The 26,715-nt window shown below is 35.1% G+C and overlaps 3 protein-coding genes across 3 annotated transcripts; 1 reads left to right on the top strand and 2 right to left on the bottom strand.

The window, feature by feature from the left end:
* Positions 1 to 14,569: 14,569 nt before the first annotated feature.
* Positions 14,570 to 20,605, top strand: LOC109154784 (HIPL1 protein-like). Its single transcript, XM_019302506.1, has 8 exons — positions 14,570 to 14,668; positions 14,737 to 14,903; positions 15,030 to 15,187; positions 15,964 to 16,752; positions 18,260 to 18,476; positions 18,567 to 18,745; positions 19,322 to 19,563; positions 20,102 to 20,605. Exons 2-8 carry the CDS (start codon positions 14,804 to 14,806, stop codon positions 20,508 to 20,510), a joined length of 2,094 nt encoding a protein of 697 aa, XP_019158051.1. The 5' UTR covers positions 14,570 to 14,668; positions 14,737 to 14,803; the 3' UTR covers positions 20,511 to 20,605.
* Positions 20,606 to 21,051: 446 nt separating this feature from the next.
* Positions 21,052 to 21,765, bottom strand: LOC109154765 (putative pentatricopeptide repeat-containing protein At3g16710, mitochondrial). Its single transcript, XM_019302493.1, has one exon. The coding sequence runs from the start codon at positions 21,763 to 21,765 to the stop codon at positions 21,052 to 21,054; it is 714 nt and encodes a 237-aa protein (XP_019158038.1).
* LOC109154764 (putative pentatricopeptide repeat-containing protein At1g12700, mitochondrial) lies at positions 21,762 to 22,364 on the bottom strand. Its single transcript, XM_019302492.1, has one exon. The coding sequence runs from the start codon at positions 22,362 to 22,364 to the stop codon at positions 21,762 to 21,764; it is 603 nt and encodes a 200-aa protein (XP_019158037.1).
* Positions 22,365 to 26,715: the final 4,351 nt, after the last annotated feature.

The raw sequence follows: 26,715 nt of genomic DNA, 5'->3' as shown, positions 1-26,715 counted from the left end.
TTGCTTTCTGCACGCAAAACACCTTCCTTTGAACTTCTTGATTTTTTTACTCCTTTTGTTGTAGACGGTTCTGACACTTTGATTTTCAGTTTCATTGGCACCGTACTTTTCTGACAGTGATTCCCAAATGACTTTTGCCGAGTCTTGTTTGACATAAATGTCGAACAAATCGTCATTCATTTATGACAGAAGGTATCCTCTGGCTGCAGAATTGTCATTTCTAAACTGCATCAGAGTTACACCCGGTTCTTGACCCAGAATGTAATCTATTTCAGGATTGCTTTCTCTCGATTCTTCACCCGGAGTGTAACCAAATTCATGGTTAGCTTTTGTAGCACCAAAGGGAGAGAACACTGTTGGAGTAGGTTCAGGTGCAACTGAATATAGCACGTAAACCAACTTTAATTGTTCAAAGAGAATACACATTCTTTGAGCCCACCTACTGTAATTTTTCCCATCAAGCGCGGTGATTTTTGATAGATCCGGTATGACAGAAGGTGTCATAATGTTAAAGGTTGACTGTTGCACGACTAACGCTTTTAACTGTTGGGGAAAATCGCAACGTCAACACGCGATCTGGAAGCCTTTTAAGAAGCACGGACATTATTGGTGTATGGTTGAAAGGAAATCTGTGCCGTGTTACAATAACACTACCTTAAAAACGTTATTTGCTCGGTAATGGTGTAGTTAGAACCTTGGCATGCTTTCGACAGGCTACACAGACCTACTACGGATAGCTTGCACTAGCAATCACGTAGGCGACCCTCACTATTGCTCAGACTAAAGGAGAGAGAAGGAGAATATAATATGTGACTTAAAGTCAGGTGTGTTCTAAAACGATGTTGGGAGCTGCTATTTATAGTAAGCAGCCCCCTCCATCCCAACCACAAAAATGGAAGGAAGAATATAGACCACAATTAAGCACCAAAGGCGCTGCCCATAACAAGAGAGCAAAATGTGCTCTCAATATTAGCCACACAAATATTCATACTTCATCTTTTAATTTTCCAACATGCTATTCTATAGTATTTATAGAATGATGATTCTGCCAGTGCACATCTCGAAGGAGGAAATATTAATGAAGTTGAATGATTATGTTGCACCGAAGATTGAAACGTTTTCTGATTAGGCATAAAGTAGAGTTCAAATTTGATTCTATTATGTTTGCTTATATTAAGAAATGTAGAAACTTTATAATTTGAATTTACTTTTCGGCTGCTATTATTAAGTTACTGATCTGGATCAACTTCGAAAGAGCAAACCACTTTATTTTAATTAAGTATTCTACATTATGTAGAATACTACAAGCACTTCTATCGGTATACGAAGTCCCAAATGTTAAAAAAAAAAAAAAGTTAAACCGGATTACCAAAACGCCGTAGTTTCATTTGGGCGGGAATTTGGGACAATTTGATTGGCCATGTCTATATGGCTTTAATATATAGAAGAAGGGTATAAGGATATGTTGAGTTAAAATTCCAGCAATCTCTTAGCCGTTAGTTTAGGGGGCAAAATAGTCTTTTCATTAGCTATGCTTCTTCTTCCTCGACGCAGAAGCTATGCTTTTTCATCCTCGCAGAAGCAATGCTTCTTCTTCCTCAGGGACCATACAAAATTTTCAGCATGAACTTTAAATTGTAAAAAGCGACCAAAAAAACCTGAATTGCAGCATATGAGAAGTGGCCGAGGTCAGCAAACTTTGCTTCAAATCCTGCAATGAAGATTATCATTATCATTATCATTATCAGAAATGTGATGGAATGCAAATGAAAGTTTACGAGTTTCATGCTAGTTACAGATGTTCAAACTGGTTGACAACGAATACTATTTCAGATATCCCGGGATGCAGTCTCAATTTAGCCCGTGAACATCCAAGTCTTCGAGGTTTTACCTGTTATGCACAAGAGAATTCCCTAGCCCCCAACGACATCCATCCAAGTCTTAAAGCTGGGATGTCTGGTAATTTGATGATATTTCACCTTCATTATATTGTCTGATACATGCGTGGTTATAGACATTGCAAATATTTATGTGTTGTGGTTGATTGGCAGTGGCGAGATTTGATTTTTCATGTGGAGATGCCGATTCTCACCGGGAAACTCTGGAGAATTTGAGAACCGCTATTAAGCTTACTAAGAAGCTCTATGTTGTATGTACATAGATTGCTTCATTTTCTGTTTTTCTGTTTCAGCCAAAAGTTTGTGTTTATTTACCTTGTATTGTCACTCGTGGATACCTAAAGCATGAACTAAAATAATAATATTAGCCGCTTGAACAGCAACATCAATAAAGCCTTATGGTGCTTATTTAATGCAATCTAATGCATTATATGTTTATAGGAATCGAAAGCTAGCTAGCAGGTCTGTCTGTATCCAGTGTTTGTGATATTTCTGTAATAATTTATGTTACCATTTAACATACATTGCATGCTAACAAATAGAACTAAAGCTTAATTGTTGTCTTTGACCTTTTCAGGTTATGTTCGATACTGTAGGTCCATAATTTTATTAAAGGTGGTTAACAAAAGTGAGAAGGCTTATTTCCCTCAAGGCAGATGTCTGACAAATTAAGGTGAAGAAGCGTCTTCAGAAGTGTTGCCTATAAATTTCGTTGGATTGTCTAAGCTTTGTCCCATTTCATAGTCCTAACTTTCATTGTAAATTTATCTTCAGGATCGGATCTTTATAATTGCTGGTCAGTACATTCAATCATTGAGATATTTTGCTTAGCTTCTTCTAAGCTACACATTTATATATTTCTGTAGGCTGTGTGTAAAGAAGGGAGATACCATTTTTATTAGCCAATACCTCTTCACAAGAAGTGAGACTGGCTCGAGGTATGAACTATGAACTGAAGTGCCTAATTTCTGCCTGCTCCCTTTCTTTATTCACATTGAATATTCATTTGAGGGAGGGTTCAGAGTTGGCACAGTTGTAACACTCCCGATTTCCATGCCAATTTAAAACTTAATCATGCAGATAATCTAACCATAATAAGCATACACAGCGGAAGTCTAACTTTATAACAGATGAAAAACGAAGAGTGTTATGCCACGTCCACGCTATGGTGAACGCACATGCGTAAACAACATCAACATAATCTGTCTACATAGGACAAGGTTAAACAACAACAAGTCTAAAGTCCAACATAGGGGCACACAGGCCAAAACATACTACAAGGTCTGAGGGATCTATTCTATTCTTCACCAGATCGCGCTCGCCTCTACTCGGGACCTGAAAGAAACACATAAATATATGGAACGATGCCCGGTCAGCGAATGATGCTGGTAACCCACCAATACATGTGAAATATCATACATAGATAGGATATATATACAAAATCATTTGCGAAATGAAATATAGTATATATATAAGTTCAAAGCCAAGGATAGAAGTCAACCACAAGACTCTATACCACTCTCAATAAGCATAAGGGAACACATCCCAAAACAACAAGAAGTACGACGACACACAAGAACGGCTCAAGGCGTATTCTACCATCACTTAGTAGAATAACACCCGACATGCATAACACAAGAGAATAAGGACACACACATTGGCAACACATGCCTTTGTGACAACACATGTCACAAATAGAGAATTACACAACAATGGCAACACATGCCTTCGTGACATCACCCATCACGAATTGAGATGCCTTCCTTATGCCCGGTTCCAACCTTATGGCTACCCCCCACCTTATGTCTATTTCCAACCTTTACCTCCAGGACCCCTGTACACCAAGTCCAACATTTTCCCTCCGAGGACTGTCGTACACCAACCCCTGTACACCAAGTCCAACATTTTCCCTTCGGGGATTTTCAACACCAAGCTCAAATTCAAGTCCAAAACATGCCAAATCTCACCAAATACAACAAAATGACTTGAATCAAAGGAATAGCCAAGCAATGGCATACAAGAACCCTAATAACAAGCTCTAGATATGCATTTTCACAAGACAATGCATCAACACTCACATTTCATAGCAAAATCACATATAGAATCCAATAAATCATCATATAGGTAAGGAAAATAGATTTTGTAAAGCATGGGTTACCTCTTGTAGACAAAAACCTTCACTTAACACTTCTCAAAGCTCCTAGCAAGGTTCACCTTCCACACCCACTTCAAGAACACACCAAAAGATCATAAAGATTTCATCTTTAAGAAAAGACACCTTAGAAAACACTAAAAACACAAAAGGAACATAGATCTTACCCTCCTAGATGCTCAAAGGTAGGAAAGGTGGAATCTTGGAAAGTCTAAACTTAGCTTGGAGAGAAAGCTAGCTAGGTTTTTAGAGAGAAGGAAAAACTTTTTGCTTTGAAAGTGTAAGGATATAAATGAAAGATATCTTCTAGGTTAGCTTGGAATACAATCATAAAGGAAATGTCTTCTTTACCCTTACTAAGATGGAATGTGTAAGGGAACAAGGGAACTATTCACAAAGCTTTAGGTACAACACTTGACTTGGGTTGACTAGTCAATTATTAGTCCCCGACTATTGTATTTTTAGGAATTTAAGGAATTAAATTACCAATTGAATTAGGATTAATTACTTAATTAATCCCTTAATAGAATTCGGATTGCGGGGTGTCACAACAGTAGATGAGGGGAGTTTTATGTTATTGATTCTTTCATTGTTTTTTATGGGTACGTAACAATTCAATGTTTTATCTTGCATCACATTGTACGATCCATCTAATATTTTTTTATTACAAAGGAATGGGGATACCCATACAATCTACGCCTACACTGAGGCTCGAAACCTAGCCCTCCCACATAAGGGAGCAATCCGATCCATCTAATATGAAGCACTAGTTTAATGAGTTTATGTCTAACTAGTATTTTTTCCGTGCGATTCACGGATTAAAAATTATAAGTGTTATTGTTGTGTTATGATATTAATAATTATTAGTTTTATTATATTTTAAGTATAAATATATTATTTAAAACTTATTCAAGTTAGTAATATAAATAGATACACAAAATTAAAAAAAATTATTCTATATTTATTGTAAAAATGTGGGAAAAATATGTTCAAATATTATAATTATTAATATGACATTTGTGTGACGCATATACTAAAAATTTAAAATATTAAATTATACAATGTTATTAAAAACTATCAATAATCACCCACTTTCCCCCTTCAATAGACCTTTGACGAATGCCCAAACCGGTACATACTAAAGATTTGAAATATTAAAATCATACTATGTTAAAAAAAAAAAAAAAAAAAAAAAAAAAAAAACTATTAACGTTGTATACTGACTCCATACTTCAACACTTTAGTTTAAAACTTAAATCTATAAATTTTCTTGTCTTTACTTTAGTTTATTATATTGTAATCGTAATATACCACAAAAATGATTTTTTTTTTTTTTTTTTGGTGTTTTGGAAGGGGATGATATATTTATTATATATATACCAAATATGAATGACTATAATCACCGGCCATCACCATTCAATAAATACTAAATAATACAGAGTTATAAAGAAGATACAAAAAATTAAGATTACAACAAAACTTGTATACATACATAAAATTTGAAGTCAAAATACAACAGCTTGGCCCACTTACAATATAAAATCTAACCCAACTAAAAATATACCAATCGTTATGCCATGGAACCGTGTTCACCATTCATGGTGAACACGGTCTCAACGGTAACGGTGCATCGTTATCTTTTTTTTTTTTTTTTTTTTTAATCGCGTGACTTTTCTTCTTAATTTTCACATTTCACGGTTTCACTTTCTCTTCGCGCAAGTTTCTTCAACATTCATAAATTATGAATGTGCAAGCATGGATTTATGAATGTGCAGTTATGAAATTATGAATTTTCTTTTATGAGATTATGAATTTTCTGTTATGAAATTATGAATTTTCTGGTATGAAATTATGAATTTTCTATTATGCGATTATGAATTTTCTGTTATAAAATTATGAATTTTCTGTTATGAGATTATGAATTTATAGAAAATTCATAATTACATAACTGTAAATTCATAATCTCATAACAGAAAATTCATAATTTAATAAATTTTTTTCTTTTCTGCGATTATGAATTTTCTGTTATGAGATTATGAATTTACAGTACATTTATAATCTTATAACAAAAAATTCATAATCTGAACAAACGCGCGCCAGTAACAGCACATTAACTAAATTTTTATTCTTCGTAAAAACGGTGTCGTTTGGACCCGTGTTCACCATTCACGCTTCCAGAGTATAATTCCTACCTACTAATTAAACAAATATTTTGGGGCAAAAAACAATCCATTTCCAAATACAAAAATAAACCAATGCCCAGTCTATAGCATAACCATAATCCCACATAATAATTATATAAAAATGTCAAAACGTTTGGCATTCTCCATTCTGCACACCGAGTCCAACAGCGCAGTGCGAACTTCTCATTCCTCTCTTCCACTACATCAATGGCCGAAGACTCTCCATTAGGGTTTCGCGTTCTCCATTAGGACTATCAAATACTTCTTTTTTCTTCAGCAACTATCCACCTCAGAAGATTTTCTTTCAAAGGTTGTTATACAAAATGCCCTAACTCCAGGGCCGGTTTTTTGATTTTGGTGGCCCTGTTCTTGTAAATAAATGAGGCCCTAAGTAGTAAGTGCAATCTTTAAAATCACCATAAAATATATAATTTTTTTATTTGTATATTATTTTTCAATATAAAGAACAAAAATACAACTTTCTTTATTATAAATAAAATTCTAACATAATGCAAACTAGATAGAGATCATTTATTTAAAAAGAGATGTCCTTCTAGCATTCTTTGATGCAAATTCATCGATCAACTCTTCATAATCTACTTTATCCAAAATATCATTTTCTATAGATATCATCGCTAATCCATTAAGTCGTTCTTGTGACATTGTAGAGCGTAAGTAGGACTTCAACAAATTAGTAAATTACCAAATAATAATACACAGCAGTGCAACACACAAGTCACAGGTACAGACTACAGAGCAAACACATTACACTGTACAATTAAAAATTTAAAGTAAAAAGATTGAAACAACCTGATTGGAAAGCCATTAATCCTTGAATCTTTGGAACAACCTGCTAGACTGCCAGACTGGTACAGTGCTACGGAATTATCCCAGACTGCAAAATCAAAGAATTATCCCAGACTGCAAAATCAAAGAATTATCCCAGACTGCAAAATTATCCCAGACTGCGATCGTGGCTTCGTGACTCGTCTGTCGGCTCCGTCCTGCTGCCCAAAGGGCCAAACTCAATCGGCTCCAAACTCCAAACTCCAAAGGGCAAAACCGCAAAAGCTTTAGATTAGAGGCTCTAAATTCTAATTTCTAAAATTCTAAAATCAAATATTTGATTCACTCATGACTCATTCGGTTGATTCCTATCAAGTATCAATCTATCAACCTATATATGTGGCTATGTCTAGTTGTCTACAGATTTAAGATTTTAGTGTAAATCTTCTATACTTCTACTGCTCTCAGAAGTCTCAGGTCAAAGAAATTCAAGGAAAACTAAAGCTTTTTTTTTTTTTTTTTTTTTTTTTTTTTTTTTTTTTTTTATTTGTTTATTTCGTATGATATGCTATATTTGTGGACGGTGGTTAATGATAACGTTGGGGATTTCGGGAAGCGGAAGAGTTTTGCATGATTAATTAATGGCGTTTAGAGAATTGATGCGTTAGTTTTAGATATTTAGCCGGTTAGTATTAATTGAATTTTTTTTTTTTAATTTCTTAAGTAAAAATTAAATATTAGGGCTTGGGCCCCCTAAAAATTGGGGGCCCTGTGCTGTTGGGCTGCTTGCATAGCCCAAAATCCGGCCCTGCCTAACTCTGTTTGTTTCTCAGGTGAGTCGTGGATGACTTATACAGCTTGAAATAGAGATTATAATTCATGCTCGAGGTTTATTTCTTACTGTTCTCCTAGTTCGATCTAAATTTTCTTGAAAAATCTAAGGATAAGATTTGAAGTGCAAATTTTTTATGACTATGTTTATTGCGTACCAAATCTGCTATTGCATGTATTGTTTTCATGGTTTTAGACAAAGTTGCAAAAAACGTTAGGTGCTGATTTATTTATTTATTTTTTAATTATTTTTTTAATTTTTTAATTTTTTAAATAATAAAAAAAAAATTAAAATTAAAAATTGTGAAATTCACTAATAAAACATAAGGTTCATCTATTTTTTTTCTTACAAATTATTTACATAAGTGGTTGTAAAATCGTTTTGAATATTGTTAAAATCATCTAAATACATAAAAAATTAAAATTAAGAATAAAAGAAGCATTTTTTTGAGAAATTAGAAGACCAAACTGCCTTTGGCTGTTTGCGGTGTATAGATCTCGAAAAAATACGTGATTTGAAAAAAAAATTGTCCAAAACGGACAATCGAGTCAAAAGTTATGTCTTACCGAACTTTCTACACTTTTCAAAAAAAAAAAAAAAAAAAAAAAAAAAAAAAAAAAAACTACAAAACGCCGGTTAGGCGCCCGGTTCGGCCGATTAATTGCCGCCTAGCCGCGGAAGAGGCCGATTCCGGCCGAATCGTCTGTGACCAGGCGGCGCCTAGCGCCTAGGCGCGATTTTTGCAATATTGGTTTTAGATGAACAAATAACATTCAAATAATTTTTATTACCTATTTACATCAAAACCTAGGGTTTTTAAAATAAACCCAAACTGATTCCGACGATTTTTAAGTGACTATGTTTATTGGTTATTTGATCTGCTACTGCATGTGTTGTTTTCGTGGATTTCATCTAGTTATATGAAGAAAAAGTGTACAAAATCCTATTATGATATAGTCTATGAAAGTTAATAAGTTTTTGATCGAATAGAGTTAATACCCAATATAGTCCTCGACTATTGTGATTTTTCTCAATTTCGTCTTAAACGACTTTGGTGACTCAATGTAGTACTAGACTTTTGTGTTTTTGCTCAATTTAGTCATCCGTTTGTTATTCCGTCAAATTAGTATTAAATAGATGGATAAAATGTTGAGAGTAATTCTGAGAGTAATTCGTAAAAGAAAGGGGGATTTCGCACTTCGCAGGTTTGAGAGTAAATAGAAGCCAATATTGAAATTACTAAATTGTCCCTCTATTTAACACTAATTTGATGGAATAACAAATGGAGGACTAAATTGAGCAAAACACAAAAGTTCGGGACTACATTAGGTCACCAAAGTCGTTTAGGACGAAATTGAGAAAAAATACTATAGTCGAGGATCATTTTGGGTATTAACTCTTTTTGAATACGAGTAGACTTCTAAAGACTCTATAAAAGTCTGAATCGAATACTAGTCGAACAGGGCCAAATGCCGATGCGCACAAGAGCCGCCGCCAAGGTTCGAACCTTAATCTCTTCTCCCAAATACTGCCCACTGAAACCATTGAACTAAGCCCGTACGGGCAATTTTTGAAAAGTCTGAATTGAATATCGATAGATATTTAAAGAGTCTTTAAAAATTTAAATAGAATACCACCAAAATTTTAAAGTATTCAGAAGTCTTTGAAAGTCTTCATCGAATTCAGGTACTTAACATGGGTTGATGATATGCATATCCCTAGTATAAGAAAAACCTTTTTTCACATTGAGTGGGTTATGCATGAAATAATACCAATAGACTATATGATGATCATGTATGCGTGATAGAATTATAACCTACACTACCATATATATTAGCATAACTAGTATTTTTTTATGCGCGATGCGCAAAAAATAGGTGCCCAATATTAACAGGGCCGTTCCAATAAAAATTGAGGTCCTGTGCAATGTCTCAAATTAGGCCCTTTTTCAAGTAATTAATTTGTATATATAAATAATAGTTGTTCAAAAAGTTGTATCAAAAATTCAAAATATAAATATTGTATAAAAAATACATCTAAATTTAATTTTAAAAATTGAGATGCGCCGTGCACATTTAGACTCAAAATCAACCACCAAACTTTTGTTATCAACTTCTTCTAAAATTTCATTTTCCTATCATTGTTGTGCACATTATCATTTAAATTTTTTCCAATCTCATAATCATCTTGATCTTCATGAGTAGCATCTAACAATTCTTCTTTTCTTTGTACGCTTCTCAAACCCAGATGAATATTTTCTAGAAGATATAATTATAAAATCCTAAGAAAAAAAATAAGAATTTATTTTAAAACTTTATGAATAAATAATTAATCAAAAAAAACAAAATCTTAATATATTATTCTGAAATCAGGATTATTAAGTTATGTAAAAAAAAAAAAAAAAAAAAAAAAAAAAAAACCAAGAATTGTGAAATATTTAGTAATTTTAATTACATGTTAAGAGAATTGAAGAACTTTTAAATTCGTGACTTTGTATAATCAAGAATGAATTGAAGAATTCTGCCGAGCTGCGTCTGTCGTATGCTATTTGCGTATTTGCATGCTACTGCTGCATGTTGAAATTGGCGTCTGTCTGTCGCTGCTGTTTGTGAGATTTGGTGATTTGCGTAATGTCGGTATTCGGTAAATCAGTAATGAACTCAAGCCGTCAAAGCTACGCCGCTACGGACCTACAATCCTTATGCTGTGGAACCGTGTCCACCTTATAAGGTGGACACAATTCTATGTTCATAATTACTGAATTATATGTTCATAATTATAAAGTTATATATTCATAATTTTTGACCTTCATATTCATAATTATTGAACTCTATATTCACAATCACAGAAATCTATGTTCATAATTACTGAACTATATGTTCATAATTATAAAGCTATATATTCATAATTTTTGAACTTCATATTAACAATTATTGAATCTCTATATTCATAATTACATAAATATATGTTCATAATTATTTTCACAACTCTATATTCATAATTATAGAATTATATGTTCACCCCTACCGTGTAACAGTATGTTCATAATTGTATGTTCACCCCATACAATTATGTTCTGATTTTAATGTACAACCTTTATAATCCACATTTTTTACTTGTTGATTCTTTTTAATTAAAAAAAAAAGTAATTTAATTTATGTTTTAGAAAGATATGGCATTCTCAAACCCAAAAAAAAAAAAAAAAAAAAAAAAAAAAAAAAAAAAAACCAAAAAAAAAAAGTAAAAAGATAATACTTCTACATACTGAATACCAAAAAAGAAGAAAATGTTCCATACAATTTTTTTTTAAAAAAAAAATTTTAAACGTCAGTATATCAATTTTATTAAAATTCAGTTGAGTGTGTTTGGCCCGGCCGGTTTATATAACATAGTTAGCTTTGACCACTATTAGCTGTTTGACTTAATTAAACAAAATCAATATGAGTGTTTGATTGATTACTTAGTTTTTTGTAACAACTTATTGCTCCAAAATGTTAAAATTCAAAAAGTTATTCAAAGTAATTTTTTTAGAAAGTCATTTCGGTAATAAGCTATCAACTAATAGTTAATTTACCAAACATTTTTCTACTATACAATCAGCTAATATTATTAACTAGTCAAATTCACTAACTCAATCAGCTAATGAATAGCTATCATCTGATAGTTATTTACCAAACACCACATTATCATTATGAAGCAAAAGAGGTCGTAGATGTTTTCTTACCCTCATGTGTCTCCTTAATTAGCAAATGCTTCTTGAGGATAGTGTTGGTGCCACAAGAATGAGAATCCTTAGCTTAGCTTGTCTCTTTTCCACTTATCTAAAAAAAAATTATATAAATCTGATGGATTTAATTAATCCGGGGTGACTCGAATTATTAAACCCAAACAATAAGAATGCAAATAATAAAAGGATAGAACGATGTCGTAAGGCCGTGAAGACCGTATATTATATTAAATGCCGTAAATAGGCTATTACAACGACCCGTTAGGACAAGGTGTGTAAGATAGTGAGAATGTGTCTTAAAGAGACAAGGTGTGGGGTTTTTTATACAACCCCACCCTAGCCTCCACCTCCTAAAGCGGGTGGTGATTGGATCCGCGTTGACCGTGCCCGGTTGACTGGTTCCCAGGTCGGCCCTGTTTATAGCCGACCCCGTTTATGGTCGACCCCTTTGGGGTCGGCACCTACTCCTGGCCGAGGCCTCATGGGCCGAGGCCCTATGGGTCGAGCACGGGCCTTAACCCCGGGGGGCCCGGTGTCTTGCTCCACCTCCATCGGTCGATTTGTTCCGATCATATTGTAATACTAGTATTTTTTATGCGCGATGCGTAAAAATATGTGCCCAATATTAATACATTATATTAAAATTTTAAATTTATTTAGATTTTAGATATTCAAATTATTCTAATTTCTAAATAATAATAATAATAATAATAATAATAATAATAATAATAATAATAATGTAAATCATTTTTATAAATTTAATATTTATATTTATGTAATAATTAACATATAACTCAAATATTTAATGTGTATATATTATTATTAATGAAGAAGATAAGAAAATATATGGTGGATGCATGTGTATGGTAACAATAGTGGAAAAGATAACAGAAGTTATAACGGTAGGGGTATGTTTGTCTAAAATATTTTAATGTACAACCTTTATAGCATAATGTACAAAAAAACTTAACGAAAAAAACAGACATAAATCAGGGGTATAACTTTTATTCACACTTATTATATATGTTTTTAGATATCCATCAAAATCAAAGATATATTTTTTTAAAGGAAGAAATATAATTTCACCATAAACAAAATGTAATTAGGATATAGCATTGATTATCCTATTAATATATATTGCCAATTTAATATTGTATTAAGAACAGATGCTATCATGCATGCATGTGATCAACACACATACATCACTGCTCCATCTTCTTCTGCTTTCAAATCACAATTGTGGGATCGAATCCTGTTCTCAAACACATCACAATTCAATAATAATAATAATAATTAATTAATAATAATAATAATAATAATAATAAATAATAATAGCCCTGACTTAGCATATAGTGTTTTGTCACTTGCTCGACTTGATGTCACGACTGAATGCAGTAGTGTTAGCATATAGTGCTTCGTCACTTGCTCGATTTGATGTCACGACTGAACGCAGCAGTGTGGGGGTTCGAATTCCACTGAGCGACATACGATTTACCTTTGCAGTTGCTCTAAGGGATGAGATCTTGTAAGTTTAAGATTAGACCGGCGAAACTGGGATCACCTAAGTATAAAAATAATACTCCGTAATAATAATAACAACAACAATAACAATAAATGAATGTATGGTAATTCACAAAAAAGTCACAAATATTACCGATTATTGGAAACAAATAAAAATAATTAACAAAAATTGCAATAATATTTAAAATTCAAAAGATCAAAATAATTAACAAAAATTTAGAAAAAGTGAAACCATCAACAATAATTTGAAAAAAAAAAACCGAAATAATTTTAAAAGTTTATAATAATTTTCAAAAGATACAACATTGAACAATAATTCAAAGAAATTAAAAAAAAATTTACAATAATTAATTAATTATTATCTAGTTAACAATAAATACTTTGATTTATGGGATAGTCCGCCATAGTCAATCTTAACAATGCATTATGCTTACTTCCCAATAGATCATCCATCCTGTGACTACTGCTAAGTCAGACACGCTTAACCAAATGATGGAGAAGAAGGAGGTGTAAATCAAGATAATAAATTTAAATATATGTTCATTATATCTCTGATGTCATTGCACTGATCACGTTCAACATATTCATCCAGCTCAGCTGCTAAATTATAAATGTCTATCTGCACAACAGCACTATCTTTAAACTTTCCAACCACTTCTCATCCACTGAGATATCTCAAGCTACAAGTCAGCCCAAATTACTATTTTTTAAAATCTTTTTCACACGCTATATATATATGTTTATCAACATCTTAAACTCGATTAAATTTACGAATATCTAACCAAAACTTTTTTTTTTTTTTTTTTTTTTTTTAAACCAACGAATATGTAACGAAAACTTCTTTAACATATGCTAAAGTTAATTTTCTCGTTATGTATTCGATAGAACATAATTTTAAATATTGACATAACCTACACGTCAAGACGTTTTTGTTCAGTCAAAAATGGTTATGGGTCATTGGGTCCCAAAGTGATGAATTATTGCTTCCCACATTTATTTTCAGTGCCCATTTTTCCTTGTCTACTTGCACCAACTTGGCCTTTCTGGTAAAAAAGGGACTTCATCCATGGTATTGGACAATTCAAATTAATGTAAGGAAAAAAAAAAAAAGAGTTAATATCATCTTAGGTCTTTGAGTATAGTGATTTTGTCATATTTAGTTCTAAACTTTTAAGTTCATCACCCGTGGTCTTTTGACTTTTAAATTGTTAGTATCCATGGTCTAAGTTAATACTTATGGTCCTTCAACTATCAATTTTTAACCACTCATGATTCTTCCAACAGAACCAAGACTGGTTAAATTTTGAAAGTTGAAAGACCGGTTAACTTGAACCACAGATGGTAACTAGAAAGTCGAAGGACCAGTGGTTGATTTAAAAGTTTAGGACTAAACGTGGCAAAATCACTATTCTCGGAGGACCCGTTTGACATTAACTAACTAAAAAAAAAAAAAAAAAAAAAAAAGAATTGCTCACTCTCTCACTCAAACTTTCACATGAACTGTTCAACATATTCTGGAAATTCTTGAATTTTTCTTGACACTCACTTTAAGCTAAACCACTCATGTAGAGAAATGGTGATGAAGAAAACCAATATATATCTTGAAAACACTTGTGTCTCTTTCACCATGAGGCATTAATTTTTGTTTCCACTTTGGTGTATATATCTTTGTCCTTCTCTGTTTGGAGTTTGAAGTTTCCAGAAATGATGGCAAAGTTCCCCACCATGCTTTGCTCATTCTTTTGTCTGCTACTCTTCTGCTTCATTAACCCTTCTGCTTCACACCCTTTGTGTACAGACCTGAGTAAGTTTCTTTAATTTGTTCATCTTTTTAATTCATTTTCCATGCAACTTTAATTTCTGAAGCATATAATATCAGTTTGATGAAATGATGATGGGTTTGTTTGTTTCAAAATTTTGGAATATTTAGGAGCACCCACCACTGCAAAGAAGCCTCTGAGTTTCTGCCCATACAATGGGACTGTTTGCTGTGACTCTTCCAAAGATTTGCAGCTGCAGAAGAAGTTTGCAGGCATGAACATTTCTGATTCTGCTTGTGCTTCTGCTGTGAAATCAATCCTCTGTGCAGTAAGTTCTTTGTCACATTTTTCTTAAGCATCATTATAATTGAGATTACTTTGTATTATAAGTGAACTTGCAAATTTAGGCATGTTGAAAAAGTTTTAAAGCTATGGTAACTCTCTAACTTGCAAAATTTCAAGTTTGTGATATCATCTAATCTGTCAGAGAGAGATAGAGTCTAGGTTTTAATCTGTCTGAAAGACCAAATCCAGTATTAGGTGGGTAGGTGATTGCTGGGTGCTGGCTTGAAAGGCCAAATTCAGCATCAGGTTCCTCAGGGATTGTTGGGCGGAGGTCGGTGAAGGGCCAAATCCACTATTAGGTGGGTAGGTGATTGTTGGATGGTGGCCTGAAGGGCCAAATCCAGCATCAGGTGGCTAGGGGATTGTTAGGCGGAGGACTGAAGGACAAAGTCCACCATAAGGTGGCTAGGGATTGTTGGGTGGAGGCTTGAAAGTTCAAGTCCATCACCCTGACTATCAAAAACGTGACGGGTATAAGAAAATAAAGTTGCGCCTTTGCCACTAATTATAACTTTTGGCATATTGGTAAATGCTTAATCCTAACCTGTGACATAAGAGCAAGAGTAAAAACTTTGCAATTAAGGGGTGCTGAAGGAATTGTTAGGCGGAGGCCGGTAAAAGGCCAAGTCTAGCACGATTTGAAATGAAACTATTTCAAAGGAAAACAATGAGTTAAAGGACTTTGTAACTAGCACAGTTTTGAAGCTGATGTTCATCTGATACACTGTGAAAGTGAAAATTTGGTATGATTTTTTGCAGGCTTGTGATCAATTTTCAGCAGAGTTGTTCAAGGTTAAGTCCGGGCCTAGACCGATACCAGTTTTGTGCAACACAGGTTCTAAATCAACCCCGTCTTTATCAAGGCAGCAAGGCAATGATGATAGCTTTTGTTCATCTGTTTGGGATGCCTGCGAAACCATACCGATACTCAACTCTCCCTTTGCTCCCTCTTTGCAAACCAAGGCGGGAGAGCCACAAAACTCCACCATTTCCAAGCTAGCAGACCTCTGGCAATCTAAAGATGATTTCTGTCAAGCATTTGGGGGAAACAGCTCCTATTGTTTCAGCGGCGAACCAGTTAAGCTGAACAGCAGCAGTGGTAGCTTTCCAGTCCCGAATGGGATTTGCCTCGAGAAGGTTGGCAGTGGAACCAATTACCTCAACATGGTCCCTCACCCCGATGGATCAAACCGGGCGTTTTTCTCTGATCAGCCTGGCAAAATTTGGCTGGCTACGATACCCGAGCAGGACTCTGGACAGGCAATGGGACTAGATGAATCAAGTCCATTTGCTGACTTGACAGATCAAGTTTATCTGGATGCTAAGTTTGGGATGATGGGAATGGCTTTCCACCCCAAGTTTGCACAGAACGGGCGCTTCTTCGCATCGTTCAACTGCGATAAGTCCAAGTCCCCCGGCTGCGTCGGAAGGTGTGCCTGCAACTCAGATGTTGGCTGTGATCCTTCAAAGATAGCCTCTCAGCCATGCCAATTTCATACAGTTGTTGCAGAGTATAGTGCTAATGGAACAGCTCCAAATCCTTCACTGGTACGTATGTTTCTGTTAGGATCAAACGCTTACCATTAAGTCAAAAGCTATAATTAGTAGTGAAGGCATAATTTTATTTTTAAATTTTTCACATTTTTGATCCAACGAGTATTGTAGTACTAACAATGTTAATTCATAACTTTAAAAATTGCATAATTGGTCTACGAGTATCAATTTCTTAGCGCAAATGGTCATTTCAGTGAAATCTCCGTCAATTTTTCACCTGAAAAATTGTTTATCCTTTATAGTAGGGGTATAATGGTCTTTTTCTTTTGCGAAGATTTCACCAGAAGGACCATTTGTGCTAAGAAGTTGATACTATTATGCAAGTTTTGAAAGTTGTGGATCAATATTATTGTTAAGGGATGTTTGGTTCATGGAAAATGTTTCCTTAAAGTGAAGGAAAATGTTGTTTTCTAGTGTTTGGTTCATGGAATTCATTTTCCATTGGAAAATGAATTCCTCAAATTTGAGGAAAACAAAATCCTTGGTTGGGCCAAAGATTTTGTTTTCCATGGAAGATGAGAAGAAAAAGTGAATAGATTGTCTATTTTACCCTTACTTTCTTTTTTAATTATATTACTTTTATTAATTTGTAGGGGCATATAGGTCTTTATACTCATTATTCCTTACAATTCCCGCCCTTGTTTTGTTCGCGGAAAATATTTTAAGGGAAGTGGAATTGAAATTCCATGGAAAAACAATTACTAGGAAGATGAATTTCATTGTTTGGTTGGTGGAAAAAAAATTACTGGGAATACTAATTCTATTGTTTGGTTAGATTTGGAATTGTAAGGAATAATGAGTATAAAGACATATATGCCCCTACAAATTAATAAAAGTAATATAATTAAAAAAGAAAGCAAAGGTAAAATAGGCAATCTATTCACTTTTTCTTCCCATCTTCCATGGAAAACAAAATCCTTGGTCCAACCAAGGATTTTGTTTTTCTCAAATTTGAGGAATTCATTTTCCAATTCCATGAACCAAACACTAGAAAACAACATTTTCCTTCACTTTGAAAATGTTTTCCTTCCATGAACCAAACATCTTAGTGTCACTATACTCGTGGGATCAAAAGTGTGAAATTGGAATTGAACTTTTATGGGAGAAAACATGGTGGTAAAATGAAAAGACCATTATACCCCTGCTATAAAAGGGAAATAATTTTTCCGGTGAAAAATTGAGGGAGATTTCACCGAAAGGACCATTTGCACTAAAAAAATTAATACTCGTGAACCAATTACGCAAGTTTTGAAAGTTGTGAATTCAACATTGTTAGTAACGCAATACTCGTGGAACCAAAAATGCAAAAAAAAAACTCCTTTATTTCATTATACTGTCACATTTTTAAGAAGTAAGGTGCTAAACTTGACCCCTCAGCCTTAACCACCTAGTGCCGTCCTGGCGGCCTCAGACCAACAGCTTCACATCAACTTCTGGGGATTTATTTTAACCAAAGAAAAATGGAAATCTGGTGGTGTTTACAATGTTATAAAATTTGCAGGCAGAAAAAGCAAAGCCTTCAGAAATGAGAAGAATATTCACACTGGGACTTCCATATGCAGACAGTCATGGTGGACAAATTCTTTTCGGGCCCGAGGATGGATACATGTATGTGATGTTAGGCGATGGCGGAAGCAAGGGTGATCTATACAACTTTGCTCAAAACAAAAAATCTTTGCTGGGCAAAATTCTGAGGCTTGATGTAGATAACATACCAAGTAAGTACAGTACAGTACATATCAGATCAGAAAGAAGTAGGCATTTACTGCAGCATCCTCATCTTTCATTTCTCTGATTCGTTCACGAAGGCGAACAACAAATATCTGATCTTGGCCTCTGGGGAAACTATTCCGTTCCTGATGATAATCCTTACGTCGAGGAGAAGGATGTGGCGCACGAAATATGGGCTCTTGGTCTCAGAAATCCTTGGCGCTGCAGCTTTGATGCAGAAAGGCCTAACTATTTCCTCTGTGGAGATGTTGGCCAGGTATTTATCATGCACTTCTTATATAGATTGATTATGTTATATACTTAGTACACTGCATATCAAGAATGTTAACAAAATGGGACAACCCTTGATCGGACGGTTGGCTTGGTAACCACAAGATTTCAGGTTCAACTTCTAGTAAGAACGACCTATATTTGCTTTCTTGGTTTGAGTCAACTACAACTTATGTTAGTTTGCCTTCTTGTGGTCTTTTGCCGACGGGTTAGGATCACAAAGGCGGGATTTATCCTTGTGTGTACAATCTCGAGTAGTGATTACGGGTTTTTCTCGTCAGAATGTTAATAAAATGGAGTAGTGACTACGGGTTTTTCTTGTCAGAATGTTAATAAAATGGGACACCCAGTGAAATTGGTTGAGCTGTTGACTTGGTAACCACAAGATTTCAAGTTCGACTTACAGTGGGAGTAGTCTTTTTGCCTTTTTGGTTTGAGCCGCCTAGGATGGCTTACCTTACCTCCTTGTGGTTGTGGTCCTTTGCTGGCTAAAGTTACAACGCGAAATTTCACTCTCGAGTAATAGAAAAAAAAAAAGAATGTTAACAAAATGCATATGTAGGATCAATACGAAGAAGTGGATATAATTACAAAGGGAGGAAACTATGGATGGAGCAATTTTGAAGGTCCTATACCATTCAAGCCTAATGAAACTGCAGGAGAGAATACTTCCACCACTTCTTTTGATCCAATCTTCCCAGTTCTTGGGTACAACCATTCTGAAATAAATAAAGAGATAGGATCAGCAGCAATATCCGGCGGATTCTTCTACCGCTCCCAGACTGATCCCTGCATGTATGGAAGGTAAGCACAAAAGAGTTTAATTAAAACTTTAAATATGGTTTGATGGGTGGCTAATAACCAGTGTTATAAAAATCAGTCTAGGTGCCAACTAGGGGGCCGGCTGAGGCGATTTTAAACCTAGACGACTTTTAGTCAGCTGATCGACTAATTGGCCGACTAGATACCCTAGGCGCTGACTTGACCAAGTGTAAAAACCGGTCTAGTGGGCCCTAGGCCAAGGCGATTTCAGCCTAGACGGCTTTTAGTTGGTTGACCGACAAATCGGCCGATTAGGCATCCAAGGTGCCGACTCGGCTGAGTTGAGCGCCTAACTCGGCTAAGTTGAGACTCACTCGATCGAGTGGTTTTTTTTGCCTACTTGGCTACTCTTCTCCTATATTTCTCCAGTCATGTACTCAACTGATCATATAACATATGACTAGTTTGAGGATTATAACAGCACCCCCTAGGCGCTCTAAGCGTTAGGCGGCATCCGACTAGTGCCTAACATATTCTACAACATTGCTAATAATAACAATGATGAATCTATGATGTGCAGTTATTTGTATGGGGATTTGTATGCAAAGAACATGTGGGCAGGTGTAGAAACCCCCAAAGACAGTGGCAACTTCACAAAAACAGACATGGCTTTTGGGTGTGCCCATGATTCACCACTCAACTGCACCACTGTCCCCAACACCCACACCCCTCTGCCTGCTTTAGGCTACATTTTCTCATTTGCTCAGGACAACAGAAAAGATGTTTTCATCTTAACCAGCACCGGCGTTTACAGAGTTGTCAGACCAAGCCGCTGCGGTTACACCTGCCCTAAAGAGAAGGTGGCGGTTGATAGTCGTCGGCCTCCTTCTCCGGCTCCGGCTCCGGACACCGCCCACCGGGCTTATTCAATGGAGCTCATTCTGTCATCTTTGCTGCTTTTGCTTGGCTACTTAATAATATTGTTGTAGTGCTTTTGGTTTTGTTTACCTTGTATAATTAACAATGGTGATGTAACATAGATGAGATGAGTTTTTATCTATTAGGGAAATTACACTATGAAGCACATAGTCATGCATCTGCTCGACAAAAGATCACAATTAGATATAAACAACTCTCACAAGACCACCACAACTAGATTAGTCTTGCACAAACTCAAGGAAAGAAAACTAAAGCCTATTCTACAGATCCAATCTTCCAAGGGTAGTCTTTTGGTCAATAAAGAGCTGTGTTTAGCAGACTTGACTCAAGAAATATGCACACATTTGAACAGAAGATGGAACTGGGAGTGAAATCCCCGAAAACATTCCTCCAAAAGTAGCAATCCATGAACAAGCAGAGAAGCTAAAACATTCCAAATATGTAGTTACTTTACATGATTTGCAGCAAATTTCTGTATCACCTTTAGTACTGTCTCATCTCCGGTTTTAGTTTTAAGTGCAAGTAAGTCGTTTATGAAGATAAATGTGCAATCATTTGGAGAAATACCCTTACCAACCATTTCATTCAAAACTAGATTTGCCTCATCACATTTTCTCTCTCTAACAAAATAACATTATAAGTCACAGTATTTGGTAAGCAATCATTTCTCTCTATTTTCCTTAACAACTCTAAGGCTTCATCTATTAATCCTTCTCGACAAAGCCCATTTATGATTGCGGTGTATGTATACACATTTGGGTGTCGCCCTTTAGAGATGAGGTCATTGAATAGATCGCGTGCAACATTAAGCCGTCCTAACTTGCAGAGCCTATCAATTATGATGGTACCATAAACATGAGAACCATTTCTGTTTCTATTTAATAACTGATGATAGACTGACATAGCCTCTTCAACAAGTCCATTATCACACAAACCATCAAGTAAGACACATGAAGTGTAATAATCTGGTTTATTTCCAGCAACCAGCATCTTCTGAAAAAGTTTCAGTGCAGCAGAACATCTATCCACCAGAAATAACCCCTGCAACATTGTGGTATACGTAATAACATCAGGATGAAACCCTTTTTGAGGAATTTCACAAAACAGATCCATGGCCTCATCCATTTCTTTTATTTTACAGTATCCATTAATTAATGTGTTATAGGTCCCAATATTATGTTGAAGGCCACTTTCTACCACCTGACCAAAAGCTTTCCTCGCTTCATCCATCCGTCCTTGCAAACAGTACCCCTCAATAAGAGTGCTGTATGTGACGACATTAGGATAAATCTTCCTTTGAATCATGATCTGAATAATAGTTTCCGCACTTTCCAACTTCCCCTCCTTACACCTGGATATACATTATGTAGCACCATCTCATTCATTAACTTGGTAACCTCTTTCCATCGGCTAAAATTGCAAAGGCCTTGAATCAGTGAAGTATATGTGATGATATTCGGGGGAATCCCTCTTTCAATCATCTCAGAGAGAAGGCCAAGAGCCTTATCAACCATTCTGTCTTTACATAGAGAATCAATTACAGTGTTGTAGACTATAGTATTAGGCTTAGGTCCCTCCTCTTGCATTACTGTAAGTAAATCAAGAGCATTTTGTGTATGGCCTGCCTTGCAAAGCCCATTTATAAGAACACCGTAAGTAATTTGATCAACTTTGCACACATTTTCCCTTACCAACTTTTTGAATAGCCCTACAGCCTCCACAATGTTATTATCCAGAACGAGGCCCTTAATCAGAGTGGTGAATGTGACCACATCAAACTCAAATCCACACTTGAAAACCACACCAAGTACACAAAACCCGCAATCTACTCGGCTTGAGCGGCAGTACACACCCATCACAATGTTAATGGTATACACATCGATGGGGATGCCCTTAATGCGCATTTCTTGAAAGAGGGAAACAACTACAGAATAATGCTTCAAATTTCAGAATTCTACTAAGCAGTTTGTTGAAGGAAAGGGGTGGGTATGAGCCATTTGACGGAATAAATTCAGGGCATCGTCTAAATCATTAAAGCTGTTTCTGAATTTGGATTGATTCCAAGAAACCGAGTTATTATGATTTGAAGAAAGCGTTTGTGGGAGAGAAGGAAACGCACGCAGTGAGGGCTTAGAAATATTGGCCGAAGTGGGAGTAGAGCTTGCTCTCCTTATTCTCTTCCAACTCATGTTAGTGAAGAATAAAGACAAATTAGCATTTCTCTTTGTTTTCATGAAATGAAAGTTAGGGCTTTGAGGAAAGAAATTACTGTGGAAGTTAACCATCCTCTCTTTTCTCTCCATTTTGAAGTTCATATCACTCACATCACCATGTCATCTCCTATCACGTCATCCCTAATAAAAGTTTTCGGTGTGATTTTTAAAGTTCAAAATATGTATTCTTAAATTTTATTTTTTTAAATTTTATTATATAGCAGACTTGATAAGTTACTTTTTTCATATGAGTATCTATATAAAAATTGTGTATGAAAATAAAAATTTAGAGTAAAAAAATGGGAATACACATAACATTTTTCTGATCTTTAAGGGATGAATGCATATGTGGAGGAGAGAGGATTAGAAGAGAGATAGAACGAAATGGATCTTTCATGAAGGAGCTTAGTTTTTGTAAGATATGTGGCCCCATCAAGAATGCAACAATTAAAAAGTTGCCTTGCGCGAGGCGCCAATGTCGTGCTTGCACGCACCTTTTCGGACGCGTAAATCTTTATTTATTTATTTTTTCATGAATAATTTTTCCTTTCCTATATTGGTATAGCTACTAAGGATTGCATTTTTTTGATGAATGACTTTGATTCTTGCCCAATTATTTTCGTTCCTAGAAATGCGAATAATTCCTCGCTGTAGGAAGACACTTTATTTTGGGATTTTGACCCCCTGACTCCATTCACGAGCTTTTGGTTTAATATATTCTGATCATTTTCCTTTCAAAAAAAAATTCCCTTCTCTTCTATTTTTTTTCCTAGTCACACATACAAAAATTTTTCAAAAACTACAACTATTGGGGATGCTCTTATATTCTTTCAATTTTTAGGTCAATCACCACATCACCATATAATCTTCTATCATATTTTTTTTCTTAAATCATTCTCCATTTTTTTTTCATTTTTGTGTATCTTACACTTTTGCACATCATCTTTTATTTTATTCACTTTTCTATAAATATAATTTCAGACCATGGATCAATGCAACCTATGCTTGAAAGTCTTAGCCAAAGGATTACCGAGCTACAGAGCCGGATGTTGCTGCATATAGTGGATGCAGAGGAAGTTAAACGAGCTTTGTTCGACATGCATTGTAACACCCCACTTTTCTTAAACTTTATTAACAATACTTAACTTAGAAAGGGATACTAAACAAGCATAATAAACTTACTAATCAAACTTTTAGAGGTGTCATCGCCACAATCACCACACACGGAGATTGCACAGACAAGGAAAATATCTAAACAAAGTCAATCTTAGCTAACTTTAAACAAACTTGGGGAATAAAATCCCGGTGTCCAACACCATCAAAAACATCTAGATAGGTCTACAACCAAGTCTAAAAACTAAACATAATCGATAAGAGTTTAGACTACAACTAGCACTCTAAGCTTAGCTAGTCTAACTCGATCGCTCTCTGGGCCCACCTGAAAGGGGTTAACAAACAAACAAGTAGAAAACAACCCGTTAGCACGAAGCTAAGTATAATGTCACTCAACCCTATAAAGTACTACAATATATATACTTTTGGAAAACATTTGTTTCACACAATTAGATCAAGTATTCTCAATCACTTTAAACAACATTTAAACATACTTAACAGTATTTCTATATGCTTGCAACCTAATTAACAAATAGGCATGCTTCCTCAAGCATTTAACTCATCATCAATCTCATGCTTTCTCATATATATCTTATCATGGCGAAATACACTAATCATGCTCAAGCTAATGGGTAATACTATACTTAAACTTTAACAAGCAATCTCATGTTGTCATATATCTCAACAAACAATCTCATATTATCATATGTCTCAATAAGCAATCTCAAGCTATCATATATCTTAATAAACAATCTCATATTATCATATGTCTCCATAAGCAATCTCAAGCTATCATATATCTTAATAAACAATCTCATATTATCATATGTCTCAATAAGCAATCTCATGCTATCATATATCTTAATAAACAATCACATATTATCATATGTCTCAATAAACAATCTCATACTATCAAATATCTTAATAAACAATCTCATATTATCATATGTCTCAATAGCAATCTCATGCTATCATATATCTTAATAAACAATCTCATATTATCATGTCTCAATAAGCAATCTCAAGCTATCATATAATGGATAAATGGCAATATAAAGTCATGCTTCTTCTCATTCTTTCATGCAATACGTGCAAATCATTTAATCATGCAATAAAATGAACATGATACTTTAATATAAGTATAGATAGATATACATATACACTCTTTCTTTTGTAACAAGGAACACTTGTTCTGTGGAGGTTTCTTAGAGTCATAATGACTCGCTTTTCTCTTCTTTCACTTAAGTCACACAGACTCGCTTTTCTCTTCTTTCTCTTGAGTCACATAGACTCGCTTTCGATCTTTTTTTTCTTTACTTTTACTCGTGGGCGAGGTAGGAACTTCACCATAATGTGAACGGACTTATCTGGGCTCGGCATCTAGCTGGCTTAATACTCATCTTGCTCACAGAACCATTATCTTGGTTCTTTTCTCAAACTCTGTGGAATCAGATATCGTACTTGTCAGTATGCACACCCCCTGACCAGGATTCCAAGCCCGGTGGGTAGTATCCTACCTAGTAACTCGGGAATATCGACCTCGTTACTTCACATCGGATCGCAATGTCCGTTTCTTTCTTTACTTTCTCTTTTCTTCCGAAAGGACATAGTCCTAACGGGCCTCCAAAACCTCAGATTACTCACACTAGATACATATATATATAACTCATTTACTTCAATCTCATGCAACAACTTTACTTATGCAAACTTATGCACATATCTTCTCAACAACTTTTCTTTTCTTACAAATTGGAAATCAAATATCATGTAACTTCTCAATGCAACTAGATAATGATTTTCCAAAATAGATATAGGTTTTGAAAGAATACTTAGGCTTACGTAGAGCCGCTAATGCACTTTAGTTCATGATATACTAAACATGCTCTTTTACGTACTATAAAGAATATCCTAAATTCTCTTTGACTATAAGTCAAGGTAAAAAATGTATTAACTCATGCTTATAAATCAATTCTAGTGTAATCTTCTTAGCAAACACTTAGAAAATATTGATCATGCTCTTTAAACTTGAAATACACTTCTTAAACTCAACTTATATTTCATACTTTAGTAATTCACTTCACTGTACTCAAATAGGCTTATGTACTGTATAAACCAAATATTCATATTCTTAACAAAATCCTCAATAACTCACAATGGTTATTTAAACATGCTAATCAAGCAAATTTAGCAAATAATGATCATGCTTCTCATTCAAATAGCTAAGTCCAAATACTTCACATTTTCCTTCTCTATAAGTAATACACATTACTTCAATAGCATAAATCAACACAAATTCTACTGTAATTTACTCATTTAAACTCCAAATTCAATGAAGTCAAATTCTACTAGTGCGTCGTAACGAACCCGAGTGTCCGAGCCTCAAGGGTCTGCGAGTCCAGGACCGAACAACACGTAGCTAAGCCACAAAGGGCCCGGCTACAGCACTGGATTGGCTTGGCGGAGCTCGCGGCGGGGCTTGAGGAGCCCCGCCACTTGGCTCCGCCAAGCAGCGGCCTAGGGCCACGGTTCTAGCTGAGAGCCGTGCCCTAGGGCCGTTCCTCCATGGGACTAGCCAACGGTCCCTGCCTAGGGCCGTTGGCTAGCTCCGTGAGCTAGTCGGGTGCACAGATAGTGTGCACCAGAGGGATTTCTTCTCCACCTGCAATAATTCTTGAGCAATCCAACACTTCCGAATCATCAACAGCACAATCATAGATCAACAATAGATCACTAATAACTCAACAACATCAATAATCTAGCATTTATACACATTTTCATAAATAAACTTGACTTCACAGAGCCTAAGTAAAGAGGTGGGAGTCCAAGGGTTATACCTCTTCTTGTGTGGATCTCAGCCTCCACTCTACTCAAACACCACTCCAATCACCACCTAGACACCTCAAATAACAACACAAGCCAAGCCTAACAA

Source organism: Ipomoea nil, unplaced genomic scaffold (assembly GCF_001879475.1).
Source record: "Ipomoea nil cultivar Tokyo-kokei standard unplaced genomic scaffold, Asagao_1.1 scaffold2653, whole genome shotgun sequence".
In the NCBI taxonomy this organism is placed as follows: domain Eukaryota; kingdom Viridiplantae; phylum Streptophyta; class Magnoliopsida; order Solanales; family Convolvulaceae; genus Ipomoea; species Ipomoea nil.
Note: the sequence above shows the minus strand (reverse complement) of the source record. Positions and strands in the feature narration are given on the sequence as shown.